The sequence below is a fragment of the Pungitius pungitius genome, chromosome 5 (genome assembly GCF_949316345.1).
Source record: "Pungitius pungitius chromosome 5, fPunPun2.1, whole genome shotgun sequence".
Taxonomy (NCBI): Eukaryota; Metazoa; Chordata; class Actinopteri; order Perciformes; family Gasterosteidae; genus Pungitius; species Pungitius pungitius.
The window spans coordinates 6,023,217-6,042,066 of NC_084904.1; the positions used below are offsets into that span (position 1 = coordinate 6,023,217).

Sequence of the window (18,850 nt, forward strand, 5' to 3'; positions counted from 1 at the left end):
TCGATGCGTGTCTTTCACATCAGATTAACAGGCAGGAACAAGTGCATGTACCAAAGGTCCAACAGAAAGTGTATTTTTCAAACTGGTTATTCTTAATGTTTATTAACTGGCCCTTTTGTGTGTAATTCATGTTTTCTAGCTTTGACCCAAAGATTCTTCCATTTTAAAGAGTGCAATTCTCTTGTGGAGAATATAAACTACGACCACCTTGGCCCATGTGGTTCCTCTGATGCTAAACCAAAGCTCCTGTGCATCAAGTCTGGCTTCTACATTGAGGGCAATAATTTACAAGAGAGATCTACGAAGGAGCCCTTTAGCATCCTGCACCCTGTGAAGTGGATGTCTGTCGCTTTGAAACAGAAGGGCTCGATCGCATTTGAAGGAGCCCCAGGTTCTCACGGCGGAAGAGGCCCTCTGTTGTTAATTAAGACCAGCACAAGAACCACAAATAAACAAACGAGTAAAAACAAATGGGCTCTACCTCTGACAAAGCATGAGCAACGCTCCTAAACTGAGGGGCCCCCGAGCCCGCAGCGAGCTAAAGGTTTCCATCGCTCGCCGGTTACTGACTCAACCGACATGACATGGAAACCATTATCCCACCGGGCGGAAATGGTGTCACGCGCTTTGTGCCAGCATCAAACCGGCATTTTTCAGCGTTACTGCAGAGACTTCTTCATTTAAAACGCAGCATGGGACAGCCACAGTGCTGGGAACCTAGAAGTGAAGTCTCTGCCAAGGCGCTGAATTATTTTCAGAGCTCCGAAACCCTAAATAACATCAGCCTGAAAAGATCTGACCCGTCCATTCAGGCTTTAAAGAGGTCGGTTGCTGTAGGGAACCAAATGCATGCAAAGCGTGTGTGTGTGTGTGTGTGTGTGTGTGTGTGTGTTTGGGGGGAAGGAGAGGGAGGGTGGGACAGACAAAACCACAACATCAAATGTTTAAGTGCACTATAAATACACATATAAAAATATACATATAAAAATATAGATGTTTACACATGTCTAAGTCTATCTGTGTGGTTATAAAGTGAGCATTAGTAAAAAAAAAAATAGCGAACAGTGTCTGTCACTAAATACAATACATTGTAAGCAAATAAGATTCATTTGGATCAACAATGTTTTGCGTACGACAATAGAAAGCTAGATTGTATCATCTTGCTGCATGTGTGTGTTTTAAAAGACATTAAAATGGTTAGTGAAAATAACACATATTACATATCACATGCAGAAATAATTATTTCTAATAAAACACACAACTCAGGTATTCAGGTATTCTTTGTAATTTTAATTCCCATAATTTAGTTTAAATGCAGACAGTCTTTTTTACTCACTAAAATCTTAAATAAAACATTTACAGTACAATATATGCAAATCAGAAGAGCTTTAAGATTTTGTAGAAGCAAGCTACAGTTTCTTTCGCTTTTTTATATTCATGTTTATTCATTTATTATTATTTTTTTTACTTTTGAAGGACCGGAGAGCTAAGACAGCAGTAAACAGTAAAAAGACAACACGAAGCTTGTAAAGCCTGCAGGCCAAGGAGCACATTCTATCACGAAACACCAGAGGCAGCACGTCACGTGGGGGTCTGAACTAATGCCCCGCCCACCTCCTCAGAGGCGCAAGCCGGTTCCCTTATGAACACGAGAGGGCGCTGTTACGTCACAGCAGAAGGGGGGCAGGTGAAACTACGCACTGTAGTTGCACCTTTACAAGAAGCTCCTTGTAAAGCACAATTCAGACAGAGATGGCGCCTTCTGTTTCCCTGTGACGAGGCCACGCTAGGGCGTAGCGTGGGAGCCGATGAGGGCGGGTCTCAAGCGGGGAGGGGAAAAGTGTTGGCGCGCGCCACCTATCGGCTGCGGCTGGTTGTACCGTACTGAATATTTTAGCACAAATCTGCAAAACCAATCCAATACGTTACAAATTGTATCTATAATTCATAAGATAATACGTTTTTGGTCTTGTAATTTTCCTTAAGCTTCTTGCTATGAACGATGGCATCCACCATTATATTACACAACGTTTCAGTCAGTAAATATATGGGTTTTGGCGCCCCCCGAACTGGTTTGAAGTGGTGGAAAAGGTCATGTAACATTTTTTGTGGACCAAGCATTTCAATCGGCGCGTGAATCAAACCAGAATAACTAACTTTAAAGACAACACCTACTGATCATATTATTATTTATTGCTATGAAGAAACACGTAATGTTGGAAAACCTGGTTTCCATGAGCTTTAATACACAAATAGGTAATCCTACTAGTTAGCTTTTCACGTAGCATTGGTTACTCCCCTTCAAATTTGACAAGTGACGATCAGATCCGTGAGACGTTGTCACCAGGAGAGATTTTTAACTGTTTCTCCCCCATCTTGAGCACTGCACCCCTTTTGGCCTATCGAGACTGAGAATGCGTGAAAATACACAAAAAAGAGAGAAAGACTACAACAGCGCGGGGGTCAACACAGACCAGCTCAACCCTGATCTGCGAGTCCAGACTTCACCATGCAAGCCGACGAGCAGAACCCTGGACCCCGACCCGCCTGCAGAGAGCCTTCAGCTGCAGGATGGAAGTGAAGAACGCTTTCTACTAGTACTGTTATTGAAAGCAACATATTCTACACACTCCAATACACTACCACTACTATATTTTGGACTAATGGGGTTTGCCGAGCATTTGACGAGTTGTTGTTGCTGTATAAATTTGGAGCCCCCCCCGTGTGCAACGCGTCCCGTGTGAAGAGTGAAAAAGGAATGAGCTTCAGTGGTTTCCTAAACAAGAAAAGAAATGTCCTCATAGTCCAGTTAGCAGTTAGTAAGATTTAAGTGTCTCGACCTCGGAGACCCAAAGCCGAACAGCGCTTGGGAAACAAAATTACAAAGGGTTTTTCTACCTAAAGAATTCCTAAAATAAAAATGGGGATTTAAAAAACCCGATCTATCGGCAACCGACAGGTTGATCCTAGTGTGAGACAAACGCAGTGGGCGCAGGGCCCTAGCGAGACGGAAGGCCTTTCTGCTCACGGAGGTCAAACAGAAACCCCCCCCCCCCCCCCCTTCTCCTGTCCCCTGCCGAGCCCGTGGCTTTCAGCTCCAGAGAGTTCTGGAAGCTCCCCCGGGTTAAAACTAAGATATGGTAGAAAAATATATCGTCCTGATGAGATTTCTCTAGTCATTTTCCATTTGTAGTGTGAACACATCGTAGTAGCAGCGCAGTGACTCATGATTAGAACTACTACTACAACAAAACAACTCTTCTCGCTATTAAGTTTTTACTTTTTACATTTTACAAAAATTCATGGTTAATTGTTCCGTCTTTCATTGGCATCATTAGGCAACGTTTTTTATTCATTCCAAATACTCTACAATATGGTTACGAAGTAAACACCACAGTACTTCATTATTTGACCGTATCTGCACAAAGTAAAACACAATGTTACAAGGCAAGTGGCTACTTAAGCATAGATTTGTTCATCAGAAAGACAAAAACAATTTGAAATTATGAAACACACATGGAAAAAAAAAAAAAAAAAACTTGCAACACCTGGCATTAAGTTATTTTCAACAAAAAAGAATGATTTTGTTCTTCTACAGGTCAGGGGACCTTGTTAAAAAGCTGGTGATGATCAGTACTAACCCTCATGATATATCGCTCACCTTTAGCACTTGGGTTGGACTCTTCTACTCGTCACAAACAACCAACAGCCCATTTTGAGGAGCTACACGCATGGGCCCGGAGTTTGAGCCCCCATCATGTCCACGCCTGCATTACCTGGCTGAGATGTACATCTATATATCACATGCACACATGATACAGCGTTTCATGGGGTGGCGGCACACTGGACCCAGCCGGGAGCTTTTTGTTTCAGGAACCTGACTGCGGTGGCTTCTTAAAAGAGATATGAAATAAAAGGCAAACAGATGAAAGATATGTGACCATTTGAAGGGACCTTGTCGGTGCGTTTTTCTGCATCTGCGGCGCTTTAACCTCGTCCTGCTTTTTCAACGTGGTCATTGGAGACGCACCATAACGTTCTCTTAGCCAAAGAACTCTACGCCTAGACGGGTTTGATTCACTGATCACACGGAAAGGAATATCTCTATTTTCCGGGTTGAGAACGGGTCCTTTGATTTACTTTTTAAATTGTATTAATACACTGGAAGCATGTGTGTGTGTGTGTGTGTGTGTGTGTGTGTGTGTGTGCTCTTCTTAGCATAAAACACAATGTATTTTAATGACATCATGAAGAGCCCCTTCCTTCCTTTCTTCCTACGTTAAAAACAACCCCCCACCCCACCAAATACTCTTCAGAGACAGTATTTACAGTACAAATTACAGTATATTACATTATTTAAAAATATGAGATCCGTCTCTAAAAACCAAGAGGAGCTCTTGACAAAGAAAATCGACTCTTTTAGCAAATCACGTTCCTGTGGTATCATGAACAAAAAGAAATAAAAAAAAATAGCATATAGTGGGAGGCGTCCTCTCCGTTTGGCCCTGGCTGTACCTGGCTAGCATGTTCAAAGTGACAGGGTTGGCTTTACACACAACGTTTCTTCTTCTATTTTGTTTTTTTTTGTTACTTTAAAGCAAGCCGCAATACAGAAAATCACACTGAATCCAATACGATATGTAAAGGGTTTTTTTCCTGGCATTTTGGAACAATAATGAGCACTTGACCGACTATGCTACTTGGGTTTGCTGTTAGAACGATTACAGGTTTACTGCACTTAAGTAGCGCAGTCTTTTTTATTTTTACTTTTTTTTTTTTTTATGATGACACGGAAAAGAGTTACAGAAACTCTCCCCGACATTTGGCACATCCGATTGAATGGTTTGCAGAAACACACACCGAAAGAAGAGAATGAACATCAAGCAATCGGAGACAAAAGAGACGCCTGGACGAGTGAGCCGGTAGCAAAGAACCAACCCCTCCCCTCATCCACGGTACCGAGCACCCAGAGTCTCCCCCAGCCGAGCGCCCCTCAGACGTAGGGCAGGATGCCGTAGACGAACAGGGCCATGACGGCGGCGCTGAACAGGCCGGCCACGGGCACCGTGACGAACCACGCCAGGAAGATGTTCCTGAAGAGGTGCCAGTCCACCGCTTTCTTGGAACGGATCCAACCCACGGCCACGACCGAGCCCACCTAGAGGTGCCGGGGGGGGGGGGGAGAAGACCATCAGCAGCAGCACGGAGCAGAGCGATTTCAAGAGGGCAAAGTCAGTGAAGAGCCGCAGGCCGCTTAACGTTTTTATTATTTCTTTCGAGGCTTTCTTGCTTCTGACTTGTTGTTTATTTCATGTTTAGCCTGTATTTGTGCATCCAGCCTCTGGCTCTGCCGTTTAATATTAAAAGGCACAGTTCTCCCCAAAAATGAAAACAACATACTCTTGCCTGTCCCTAGGATCTAGATACCTTCAGTGGGAGCGGTCTAGTTTTACCAGAACCGTCAAAAGCAACGTGATGGGCCTTGAGCTCTTCGTGACCAGCCCGGATCCAAAATGTCTACGTTAGTCAGAACAAGCCGATTGTGGATGTTACCCCGTCCAGAGTGAAACGTCCATGCGTGGACGTGTGCAATCAGCGGGCCTGCTGTTCCAATTTAAATCGGCGCCGCGCACGTCAGACGTCCACACATGAACTCCTCCCCCCTTTACTCGAGTCTCATGGGCACGTTTCAGTGCATTAGGGGGGGGGGGGGGGGGGGGGAACACGTGCAGTGACTGTGACGCTTCTACGGCCAGAGAAACACAACGTGGAAGGTCAAGAGGTGGGGTCCAGAGGTCGGGGGCACCTAGGCTCGACTTGACCACATTGAGAATACCTCTCCTCATTCAGAAACCCTGTGCGATTTGACACTTGTGGTCCACACATTTACTGGCGGGGCCTTCTCCTGAAACCACGCGTCACCACACGTGCTCCCACTGCGTCTCATCTGCTCATCAGCACAGAGGCCAAATGAAGCGAAGGGGAACGCTCAATCGCCACGGACACGTGAAACTAAGCGTCTCTCTGGGAGGTGTTTACAGGCGTTGTTTCTTACTTTGGGTCCCAGTGAGGAACCTCTGCAGGATTTCCTGTCATTTTGCAGAGGAATCCGGAGCGGTGGCACCGTGGACAACCGGTGGGAGTAACTACACAGACGCAGCTGATCTGCTCGCTGATGGTCTCGTTTATTGACACAGGCCAAATAGAACATTCCACATAAGGTTGTTTAGTTTGAAGTTCCTCACAGTAACGTGAATGAAGACAACGCCTGGCCACCTCCCGATCACCAGCACAACAACGTATACCTCTAGCCATCAGTAGATTTAGCAATTCGACATGGCAGTTGATTATTGAAGGTTTTAGGGGGGGGGGTGAGAATGGGGGGGGGGGCTGTGGAAATAAGGTATGGATGATGATTCTGACATTTAGACAAATTGATCATCATTAATTTAATACCAGTTTTGAATCTTGTGCAGTTTCCCTTTAGCAGGCACTCATTACAAATGTTATCTAAACCATGAGGTGATGCTTTCATGTTTTAATGCTTAAATATAAATAATAAACTGCAAGCATACTAATATTCCCTCTGGCCCATCGCAGCTACAACCTTTTGAACCACTGGCCGTATCAACTATTCTCTTATTTACTCTGTTATTTGAATATATAGCAAGTTAATTTAGCATAAAGATGTGAAACAAAAGGAAACCGATCGCCTGGCTCAGTGCCATGAGATTATATATATATATATATATATAGCATATATATATATATATATATATGCTCGGTTCATATATGTTTTTACATAGTTTTACCATTTCTTTGGTTTGCAAGCAGTAACTTCCACTGGTTGCCTGGCAACTACTCAGAGCCAATAAAGAGGCCGGCACAGAATGGTGTCTGCTCTGTCTAATATGACTAAAGAAAGAGAATGTGAGTAAGTAGTAGATGATGTCAGTGCTTTCAGAAAGAACAGTTTAACAGCTAAACTATACATATATAGTTTAGCTGTTAAACTGTAAGTTCATTACATCCTTGATAAACTTTAGGTGCCGAGGGGAAACTGCAGGAAAAGTCAAAACCGCAACTTCAGGAGTTGAGTGATTGGCGATTGTAAGCTACGGGTGAAGCGGCTTCACTGCCAATGACACCAATACCTTGCAGTGGGTGGAGCTTATTGGGATGCCCACATTGGACGCAACAAGCACTGTTAACGCACTCATTACTTCAATGCAAAATCCGCTGTGAAGACAGATGAGTGGAGAGACACAAAGAGGGGCGGAGGGGAGAGGGAGAGAGGTAAACAAAAAGGCTGGAGAACAAGTACAGCTTGAGGGCAAGGGGAGGTGGGGGGGGGGGCAGTCTGGTTCTCCCGTAGCCGAGCACAGGAGGCGAGGACCCACACACCAAACCATGCGAGTGTTGAGAGGTCAATAAAAACATGGAAGAGAGCTAGTGGAAATGAAACCGACACCATGGAGGGGAGGAGGAGTGGGGGCGGGGGAGGAGGTGGGGTCCACCACGACGTTCGGCCTGGATCCGAGGTTTCCTGGAAATAAACCGGGAGAAGGGTTGCACACTGCTGCCGGGGGGGCGGCTCCGATCGTTTGTGTGCTGAATGCAGAGAAGAGAACCGGAACTTTGCCGTCTCTGATTAAACATGTCATCCTAATCGGGGGAGCTAGGAGAAGGAGACCCGGTGCCCCCGGGAGGCAGTGTGAGCCCCCCGTCCCCTGGAGAAGGAACTGTGTGTGGGTGAGGAGGGGAGTGTTGAGAGGCCGGTTGGAGGGGCCCGCTGGCTCATACCTTGCAGTGCGTGGTACTGACAGGGATTCCGATATTGGAAGCAAACACCACAGTGAGTGCAGAGGCCAGTTCAATAGTGAATCCACTGTGGAGTGAGGGAGGGAAAAGGAGGGAGGGGGGGGGGGGACAAAGAGACATCCTTCATTGTAATGACGAGTGTGTGCTCCTGAGGGAGCGGCCCACATTCATAGTGATACAGTTAGAGTACGGCTCTTTGAAAGCAGGATCAACACGCACACACACACACACACACGCACGCACGCACACACACAGACACACACACAGCCGGGTTGCATGTGGCTCCACAGACAGGGAGGCCTGTGGGAGTGCGTCTCTGCCTGAAGACGTGTCCTCTGTCCAGAACATTATTCACACTTTGACCCCAGACCGGTGGGCGGACTGAAAGAGAAAGGCATTTTAAAAATGTCCTCCCACTGCAATCCTAGCTATCACAGAAAAAAAACATTTAGGCCTTCTTTTGGGGTCAACGGAAAGCTACAGTCTATAAAAGTAAAATAAGAAAAGGCAAGAGAGAGGAAAAAGGAAAAGAAACCAGCTGGGTGAGAAAGCAACTCAGTCTTTGGTCGGGAAGAGAAAAAGGTCAATAACCTCGGGGGACGTATTCTAATGATTTGACCTGAATCTCAAACACCACCGGTAATCAGATGATTAGAACCTGTGTGTAATGTCCCGGTGAGCTGGGGGGGGGGGGGCAGGGTGACCGTGCCACCGAAACGTAGCCCGTTTGAACCCAGCCGGGAACGTCTGCTGCCCGTCATGTCTCCCTCTGTAACCCTTTCCTGTCAGCCCTCTTTAGCCGAGCCAAATCCTGAATGGAGTGTCGCTTGTCATCAGGAAGGTAAGAAAGCAGATGAATGGAATTCAGGCCCCACTTAAGATGTTCCTACTGTGTGGGTCAAAGTATTTCTGAAGACAGTCATGGATCACTCCACCTACAAACATTCCTGTAGCGGTTCTGCGTGTGACTCACAATACGAGGTCATCACAAAGGGCTGATGCACATTTCAGCTTCCGACTGCAGACACACAGTTAGCGACCCGCTCTTTCCCGCCCCAGGGAGAGCCCCTCCGTCAGATTGATTCTTGGAAACAGACAGTGGAGGAAGAGAGGGCATTTGGAACGACAGACCAGAGCAAATGCGTCTTAAAAGTCCTGGCGAAACACCCAGCCGGAGCCGGAAAGAGGGCGATTAGGAAAGAGAAAAGAGGCGCATAGTGAGAGAGGGGCCAGGGAGGAGGAGACAGGCGGAGAAATAATGAGAATGGGAACTCCAGGAAGGATTTAGAGGTGGCACAGCAATAAAAACAAGACATAAAGGTGCACCGCGGAGACGCAACTGGGATTTTAGGACGAAAAGGAAGAGTGGAAGATTTACACGAGTGTAGGAACTGGGGAAAAACAGGGAAAGGACAAGGACCGAGGGGGGGAGAAAACAGCGAGAGACTGAGTCAGACTGGCGTCCTTCCCCTGTGGTTAGAGAAGAGAGGATTCCAAATGTGCCCCTCCCTCACCCTTCCTGCCCTACTTCTCATCTAGAATACCAAGCAACTTCCTGTTACGGCCACACACACAAGAAACCTGGAAATTTAAAATGGACACATTTCATTCACTGCAAGCAGAGGGCCTCACGTTCTTGCACGCATCCACACGCAAGCACACACACACAAGCACTCCCCAGCTAAGGCATGGGAGGCCTAGTGGACAGCAGCAGAGGGACGGAGGCGTCGCAGTGAGGTCCGCTGCTTAGGTTTGTGGGAGGTTTGTGCCTCCTGGAAATAAAGGTTGTGCTCTGAAAGACTATGTATTTATTCAGAATGGTTATGTAGCAAAGTCAAAGGGCAGAAGACAAACAGTAACATTCCAACTTCATTCTTGTCGCTAAAGACTATGAGAGGGACATTTATTACAGCACATTTCTACAATAAACTGTTCTGTTCTTTCGCCAAACATTTTATAATGTTTTCTAAAGTAGAATCTGCTTTCACATTTGTACTGCCTATAATCCCAAAGAAACACAAACACAAAAAGAGAGGCCTTTTTAGGACTGTGCAGTAAAAGGGTGTTACACAGAGCGATGAGTCGTGGCAGGTAACGAGGTTACTGCAGCTTAATGTCATGCTGCCCCAGGTTTGTGCATTCTGCCGCCGGCGTGGTGTCAAATGTTGTTTTAAAGGCCTTATTGAAAGACATCAAATGTGTGTTTCCATGGAAATACTTACCAAGGACGTGGTCGCACCTGCTCATCACAGGGTTGCCGCTCTCGCTCTTATCCACTTGGTTCTTGTTCGCCCTCTTACAACTCTCCACAAACACAGACACCCACCAACCCGGGCGCTCTCCCACGCCGTGGTGTTCTCACCTTGAGGGGGTGATGGGAGTCAGGTCCTTTCCCATGGTCTGGATGACGCGGCGGCCCCACACCCACAGGCCGGCGCAGATGCCGATGCCGCCGTAAAACAGCAGCCAGATGGGGGTGGCGGCGTCCTGCATCACGCCGCCCTGGTCGTAGATCATCCACAGTGCCACCAGGGGCCCGATGGCGTTACTGCGGAGGTGGGGAAATCACGTATGACTTCGGGCGGCCCCGCTGAAATGAATGCTAGACTGAACATCATCAAGGACAAGGCGCTACTTGCACACGGCCCTTTCAGGCATAAAGCTCATGAGATGTGTGATCAGGTGGCAGCGGGAGAGGAAGAGGGGTACGGGATGGGGGCGGGGGCGGGGGCAGCACCTGACATCGTTGCCTCCGTGGGCGAAGGAGCCGAAGCAGGCAGTGAGGATCTGCAGGAAGTGGAATAGCAGGAAGACCTCGGGCGTGTCCTTCTCCTCGTGATCCTCCTCGGCCAAGTCGTTCAGAGGCACGGCAGTCACGCCCCCGTCCTCCCCTTCCAGCTCCGTGGCCAGTTTCATCTCCACCCCGCCCTCCTCCGCCTCGATCTCCGCCTCCGCCACTGCGTTGCAGTACGACGAGTAGCTGTCGTAGCGCACCCTCTTCTTGGAGTAGGACACGCTGTTGCTCCTCACGCCGCCGCCCTCCCCCACCAGCTTCTCGCTGTCGTCGCGGGACTCCGAGCGGACCAGCGGCTGCACGGGCATGCCGCAGATGGCGGCCGTGTAGCAGGTGTAGCTGTTGTTGCGGCGCAGCAGGCGGTAGTTGTTGTCCGGCTGGCCGGAGGTGGAGCCCGAGCGGTCGCTGTCGTCCATGCGGCCCAGGTGGATCTTGTGGAGCAGGTCCTTGTACAGGCCCGAGTCCTTGTGCACGGTGTGGTACACCTGGCCGTCGCTGCGCTGGTGGCCGTCGAAGCTGAAGCTGCCATTGGAGACTGGAGACTTGAGGCAGCCGTTGGTCATCGAGTGGGTTCGGGCTGTGAGAGGAGGAGACTATTATGAGGGCTTGCACAAAAGAGATGGGTCGGGAGCAAGTGGGGTAGAAAAAGCTGGTGAGTCTTTGGGAAATGTATCAGTCCACCTAGCTCAGTGCAGTGTTTCCCCTACCATTGAGCAAAGGGGGCGCCCTGACGCCCCAAGCGCCACCCCCATCTCCCCCAAAGAAAGTTTGGAATTTATGGGGGGGAAAAAACAAACCAAATGTTTTTGTTTTTTTCCTACAACCGTCCATTCCTCGCTGCGCACGGCAGTTCGGTCCCAACACGTACGCGCATACACGGACACACGTGCACCGGCGGACAGAGACCCCCCCACAAGGTTGTAAAGCTAAGGGAAGCACTGCAGTGGTTCCCAAACTGTAAATGTAAACATGTAAATACATCTCAGCTATTACAGTCTGAATTTCTCTGAAGCCACTAGACACATAGTAGTAAATAACCATAACCATAAACAAACCATCTTCTTAAGATTCGTCATGGAATTGCATGTCGATGTAGTTTTGGTTTCTCCTTGACCTCCCTGAATGTCCCATTAATGGAGCAGCATCCTCTCCAGAAGAGATACAATGATCTGCTGCCTCCTCTAGGAAGGGCTTCTTACTAAGGATGGTAACAGTACGCCTCTTTTACCGTACACCCTGCCATTGGGCAGGACGTGGCCTCCGTTAGTCTGGCCAGGGGGGTCCCCGCCGACCTCGCGTTCGCTGCTGCCCCCCGTGAGCGGCAGCACGGCCTCGTCGGTGCCCTTGGCCCCCGGGAGCTCCTTGAAGACCGGGCTCTCCTCCTCCTCTTCAGGGATCTTGTCCAGGCTCTCGTCGGAGATCCTGGAGAGAGCCTGCTCCTTCTTTATGCGACCTGGAGGATGCCAAGCGGACAAAGGGCTCCGTTCAACTCTAATATTTGTAAGAGAGATTTACAGAGTGACAGACAAACATGGAACAGGATCGGATTATTGTTTCAATATACCTTTCCCAAACGTGCTTCTGTTAAAGCCGTATTCTATACAGAAAAAAACTTACCGTAGCATTCCACAAACACAAATATAGCCATCAGCTGATCCAAACTAATCCCAGTGTGGACCAACCTAATGCCCCCCGCCCCCTCTTACCTCAAAACACACGTGTGTAAAAATAGATTAGGACCTGAATCCTAACAGGCATTTAGAGGTCACACACGGTACGGCCGAGCTGACCTGGTGCTCATGTGCTTGTCGCGTGGCGAAGGAAAGTTCCAGAAAACAGTGCTTCCAGCTTAAGCCCCAACGTCAATGTCAGCGCTGCAATAAAAGCTATTTTTCTAAACATGGTAGAAAGTAGCTTCAGATTATCCTCATTGCAGCTGAAACGTTGCTGGCAGCTCAAGAGGTTGCTGCTTTGTCTTTATTTATTGCTGCGATAAACACAAGTTGTTATTGATTATTATTATTTCTAATAGGTCCACTGCTTCCTCAGCTACAACTGTTTTACTCAATGGGTCATGTGGTGGAAAGCAAGCGGAGGTTCGCATGGAAGGAATAATTCCTAATTTCCGTCTGAGAGCTTTCTCCACCGCGGCCTGTGATCTTAACCACTGAGCATGTGGCCCAGTAGCTGTGGGCCTAAAACCACCCGAGTGTCTCAAAGGGAAGGGGAGCAGAGCACCACGCAGAGTTCAACGGGTTCCTTTGGTGGCTTCTTTAGCAGCTCTGGCACAGGCCATCGAGCAAACACATCAGCTGGCATCTTGGAGGCTGGGGCTTTGTTCTCAGGCCCGGGGTCAGAGTGCCAGGCTTTCAGACGGCGTGAGAAAGACTGGACACACAAACACACACACACACACAGATACCTACTTGCTATTTTTCTCCTCATCCAGGGACAGACCAAAAACCAGACCAGAGCTCCAATGATCAGTGACTCCACTAACGTGATGAGGAGGATGGCCCACACCGGTAGCATCTCCAACCCGAGCACTGCAAGGAATGAGAACACACGCAGGTAAATAGAAAAATGACCGCTACGATGGAGGGGATGGTTTGATGGCGCGTCGACGCCACACTAAATGAGCGGGACACCTACGTGGGGCTCCAGTGTACATGATGGAGAAGGTGTTGATCCCAATGGTGGAGGCGTAGAACACCGGCAGCGCTCGCAGGCCGTTGGGGACGGAGTCATCCTGCAAGGACAAAAACAGTTTTTCTCAATCTTTAATGAAGCAAAAAACTATGATGTGATTAACTGGTCACATTAATCAGAAACAACTTTTAATAGGAAATGCTCAACAAGGTCCAGCTCCTCAAAGGTGTATTTCCTGGAAAGCATCTGGAAATGTACCAAATGGTGTACAGATAATAGAACCATGACACAGTTCGATGTGAACAGCGTGCAGTGAGATGAGTTTGACCCAGCTGCGTATTTTCATAAATATGATTCATTCATACGTGATCCTGCAGCCACAAACACTTTTGTCTTCCTGGTCGGCCACAGACGGCCCGTTACGTAACCACAGGTCTGTGACTGTTGCCAGATCAGATGGAGGCTTGTTAAATCTGTGCCGACGTTCTCTGGACAGGTTTTTGTGAGCACACGTGGATGCTTCCGTCAAGATTCTGTTTACACCTGAGGGTCTCTACACCCCCCCCCACCCCCCTGTAAGTCAGTCTTTATGTACCCCAGTCAGTGTTCCAACTGAACTAAACACAATACATGTGTCATAATGTATCTAATGTATGTGCAGCACTAGTATTTCAAAATGGGTGAGATCCTAAGTGCTGTTATACTATAATAATTAATAATGTGAGCCCACCTTGCTGAGGATGAAGTGTCTGATGAGCAGGAAGAGGAGTCCAGACATGATTCCAGAGAGCAGAGGGGAGATGAACCACGAGGACACTAGGGAGAGAAGAACAGTAGACCACAAGCTGCTATTGGTACAGTATTGATCCAGAATCACCCCCCTCTCTGTGTAACAGGGCTCGAGGGAGTCCTCCTCGCTGAAAACCAGCCGGTGATTCCTGTCAATGCGCCGCAGAGCTACAGATAAAGCTTCACTGTACCACAGCAGTGTGGCGACGTTTACAGTATTTTATTCCATATATCTGTCATACGTGTGCACAGTCGGGACAAACAGTCAACCAGTCACCCCCCCACTGGCCATTACCGATCTTGACGAGCTCCATCCAGTGCACGCCCCTGGTGCCAATGGCCACCATGGAGAACCCAATGGTGGCGCCGACGATGCAGTGAGTCCCGGAGATGGGGAGCTTGAGGAAGGAGGCGATCAGCTGCCAGACGGCCGAGCCTGTGGTCCAAACAGACACACACACGCACACACACACACATCTCAGAGACACTTTAATACCCAATCATTGATGACATATAGCTCTGGAACAAGGAATTAAGCCCTATTGCGTAATTTTGCTCAGGAATGTAAAGTAGCTTTTTGCTTCACTGGATTGAGGACTTAAAATAAGAACTGGGTAATGACTGCACGTGACATTCTAAGTGCTGTTATGCTAAATGGTTGCTTTTGTTTTGTACTGTTTGGCTGAAGGAAACCAACACACATATTATCTCCCGCCCACGCGTGTTTACTGTAAACATCATCGTAAAAAGAGCTGGGATCTGAAATTGCTAAATGAGGTGGAGTAATCGCAGTGCTCTGGACACACGGTATTATACAGGGCACAGGGATAGTTTGAGGGACCGTGAAAGCGCCATGGTGGCAAAACAACTTGAACACAGAAAAGAAAGATGGACATTTATTGAGACAATTATGCCTTCTTTTGAACTCTTGTGCAGGTAAATTTATTCTGAACAGTCTATTATTGGATTAATTAAACGTCTATTATTGGATTAATGGGACCTCACGAGTCTCATTGGGGGGCTTTGACTTGGTTTTTCTAAAATCCCCCACCTGATATAATAGGGGATATGGTAGGGGAAACACTGGGATCAGCTTCTCCAACAATCACCCGGCAGCAGCGTGTCACACCAGTTTTAAGGAGGGGAGATGTCTGTGTCTGGGTGGGAGACCCCTGTTGTTTCCTGCTCTGCGTTATTTCTCTGCCGAGGCAATCTGACGTCCACGTGCACAGCCACCGTGCTTCACTGTTAATGTCTTCTAATGCGAGCACAACGGCTGCCAGCCCGACCACAACTTCACTTGACAGGTTGGTCTGGAAATAGATTATTAAGCTTTTGAGAACCTTCAAATGAACCTTATCCAACTAGAGTAAAAACAAACCTACTACAGTTCTGTCATTCAGTGGTTAAGCAAATACAACGTTTGGATGGACATCTTTTGCCATTTGTGGAAAACCTTGAAACTTCAGAGCTGTCCAGTGTACTCGTTATCTGGATACAGTAATGTCTTAATGCACTCTTGACACTCTCCCCATAACGTATTCAAATCATCTTATTTTGTACGACTGCGGCCCAAAGAAAAATCCCCAGGGAAGCCAAAATTGGACAATTAGTCCCTGTTTTGAACGATCGATGGATCAAACTCAACTTCGACTCACCGACCATGGCGCTGACCTCCCCCGCCATGAGCACGGGCACCGTCTCGTTGTACAGGTTGACGTCTATGATGCCCTTCCGGATGGTTTCCCCGACCTTGGCCCCCAGCAGCATGGAGCCCAGAGTCTCGAAGATGGACGCCAGGATGCACGCCTGCTTCAGCGTGACCACGCCGGAGCCCACCGCTGTGCCGAAAGAGTTGGCCACGTCGTTGGCGCCTACCGAGAAGGCGAGCACGAAGGCGATGATGAAGCCCAGGATGACCATCCACAGATACGGCTGCAGATCCATCTTGATGCAATTTTAAAAAAACAAATCCGAGCAGAGAAAAACTAAAACTGCTGAAATAATCAGAAAAATTAAGCTCTCAGCCAACTTAAGCCAAGACCACTCCTATTCTCTTCGTCCCCTGGGTGTAAGAAGTTCGAGGGGAGAAGCACAGTCGCTAACTCAGCGTTTGGAGCTCAGTCCTGAGGTTGGAGACTAGTGACGGCTGCTGCGGGGAGCATTCCATCGCTTAGTGTGAGACGGCCTGTCCGCGAGATCCTTCACCTGCCGGGGAGGAAGACACACAGAGACAGATTAGTGTCATGCGCCATGACGGCTCTTTATCAACAGTGGCCTCCATCTGACAACACCCCCCTTCACACAACCTGCAACAAAGAAGGGGAGGGGCCAAGAGAGAGGGGAGAGAGAAAGAGAGAGAGAGGGGGGGGGGGAATGAAAGATGATGATGCAGAACTGGTTTTGATAAAACCAGAGTAGAGCAGGGGGGAGGATCTGGGGAGGGGAGATTTGAGCACATCTCAGACAGCGACTCCGGCAGCAGAGCGAGCCGCTAAGTGCTTTATCACACAATGCAACAGAGAGTGAGACGTCGCATCTAAAACCTGCTCCTATTTTACAGGTTTTCTTCCCCTTTGCCACACATTCGGGACAGGAACAGAACTTACGATCCGACACAGTGATACCAACAGCTGATAATTACCAATTGGATGAAATGTTTCCATGACGATACCTGGGGAGCCTGATCTGACTACAAAATAAATGTGAAACTCTGTCAAGGCCGACTGCGTTACTCTGTCTAAAATGTGGTATTTTCAAGCCTCGGCAGAAGAGCGCTTTGTATCAAGCTTTGGAATGCAAGTTCAAACAAGAACGAAAGCTTTGCTGCAGCACAAACATAAATGCGTGCATGGATTTGAGACTGCAATGCAGTGAGGACATCAGCAGTAATGTTTGACTGCTGCGAGAGGCGGGAGCTGTTTGGGAAATAAACCGGTGATTGAGAAAGTGCGTCTTTGTCTCAGGCCCAAATCACCACTAAATATAACCTAAAAAATGAAAGATGGATTGCAGATGTTATTTTCGGTAAATTACAGCTATTCGGTCCACATGTAATCAAACAATAAGTGGGATTCTCCTGTGACAAAGGGCGCTGCCCTCGCAGAACGGGCGGCGAGCTCCTCCAATAGAAGTTGGGATCACCAGCAGCTTCCCACGTCCCGGTAAAGTTCCACGCGGTGGTGACGAGCTCTCAGAGGAGATGATGAGGCCACCAACACTGAAGCCCCTGGTGGTCCCTTACAAACCTCCACCACCACAAATGACTCATCCCGGCTTTTCGTTCCTCTTTTGTCACGACCGCATAATCCAAGTTGATCACAGTGGTTGAAGGCGTGTCCATTTTTGGTTAAACCAATCATTAATGGGGCAGCATTAAATGTAAACAGCTTGCAGCGCATTCCTGTAGGCACCAAGCGAGTGCGTGCTCCCCATCGCGGGGAGGCGGGAGGCTCCTTTCTAAACAGCCCTCGGCAGGTCGTGGCTCCGAGAGCTCCATCTGGAGCAGTCGAGGTCACGCACTGTCATGCTTTATCCGTGTTGAACCACAGCATAGAAATATGGGAATAACGCGAGATGAGCATCTTGGAGCTAAAGTGACAGTGAAAAATATTTGTTTAAAATCGTAAATCTTTTTCCCTTACTGCCTATCTTCTTTTTTTAATATTTTTATTTAGCTCCCCAAAAAGAGTAAAAAAGTGTTACTACAGACTTGGTCTGCAGACTGAAAGTTAATAAACTATACATTAAATGCTGTCGTTGGCCCTTACAAGTAGTTTTTTTCAGAACCACCACAATACAATACCATAGATATTATATATATATATATATATATATTTGAATTGAAGTACCACACCATAAGATACTGTATTGTATCTCCTTACCAATAAGATACCATACCATAGATACTATAAAATCCTATTCCCCAAGATACTATACCCACCCAGTAATACTGAAACCAGTCAAATAGAATAGTATAAGAATAAGAGTAAGATAAATATAGGAAAATAGAAAAAGTAAATTACAACACGAGTAAAACTATTAAGTGCGTGAGATGTAATTCCAGTGCCTAATAGAAACAGATAGATACAGAACACCTCACCGCATAGTATGTTCATTTGAATTGTCTTTTTATACCATTTTCTATTGTATAGTCAGTAGAACCACTCAGGCAAGCAGTGCCCTCTACCAAACAAACCCAGAGAATCCCCAGAGGACCAAACACCACACAGCGCCGCCTTGACCGGGTCCATTCCATTGGGTCACCGATCATCTAATTGTGGAGCGTCAGCCAGAAGAGCTCACGCCGCTCACAGTAATTCCTTTGAGACTACATAGTTTAGTGGGAACCTGCAGGGTCCTTTTATTGACTGCTAAGCAACGGAGGGGACTCAGAAGGTCGCCCAGTCCTCGAAGAAGGTAAAAATACGCCAACTACTCAATGGGGGAACGTTTTGGTACCGGACTGAAGCGTCTCCACCTTCACAAGGACGCGACAGAGACAACAGGCTGCTGGACACGGGAGGACAGAACGCTATCAAGACACCTGCCGCAGTAAAATGAGGTTTCTAAAAGGCACTTGGTCCATAGGGACCGTCAACACTAAATAAAGGTTCCTTTTAGTGGCTTCAACTCCATGCCTGCTGCTAAAACAGGCACGACAAGTGGTGTCCATCTTCTGTTCGTCTCGGGCCCTGCTCCCCCATGGCACTACACGTGGGAACGTCCACAGCGTTGTCTCAGCGTGAAGCACAACGCTTTGACCTTGAGCAGTGAATCAACAGCTGCTTCCATCGA

The 18,850-nt window shown here is 47.8% G+C and overlaps 1 protein-coding gene across 9 annotated transcripts in view; it reads right to left on the reverse strand.

Annotated features, from left to right (window-relative positions):
• Positions 1 to 1,269: 1,269 nt before the first annotated feature.
• Positions 1,270 to 18,850, reverse strand: part of slc20a2 (solute carrier family 20 member 2) — a 31,104-nt gene continuing 13,523 nt past the window's right edge. For 8 of the 9 annotated variants that reach the window (XM_037483695.2, XM_037483696.2, XM_037483701.2 and 5 more), the window contains 10 exons: positions 15,712 to 16,261; positions 14,349 to 14,489; positions 13,995 to 14,080; positions 13,268 to 13,364; positions 13,042 to 13,161; positions 11,844 to 12,068; positions 10,559 to 11,192; positions 10,184 to 10,369; positions 7,804 to 7,888; positions 1,270 to 5,158 (listed from right to left, as the gene is read on the reverse strand). In XM_037483695.2, coding sequence (XP_037339592.2) covers positions 4,994 to 5,158; positions 7,804 to 7,888; positions 10,184 to 10,369; positions 10,559 to 11,192; positions 11,844 to 12,068; positions 13,042 to 13,161; positions 13,268 to 13,364; positions 13,995 to 14,080; positions 14,349 to 14,489; positions 15,712 to 16,000 — 2,028 coding nt within the window. In that variant the 5' untranslated portion in view covers positions 16,001 to 16,261 and the 3' untranslated portion in view covers positions 1,270 to 4,993. Of the gene's footprint in view, positions 5,159 to 7,154; positions 7,240 to 7,803; positions 7,889 to 10,183; positions 10,370 to 10,558; positions 11,193 to 11,843; positions 12,069 to 13,041; positions 13,162 to 13,267; positions 13,365 to 13,994; positions 14,081 to 14,348; positions 14,490 to 15,711; positions 16,262 to 18,850 lie in introns of all 9 variants that reach the window. The other variant, XM_037483703.2, reaches the window with a different exon arrangement.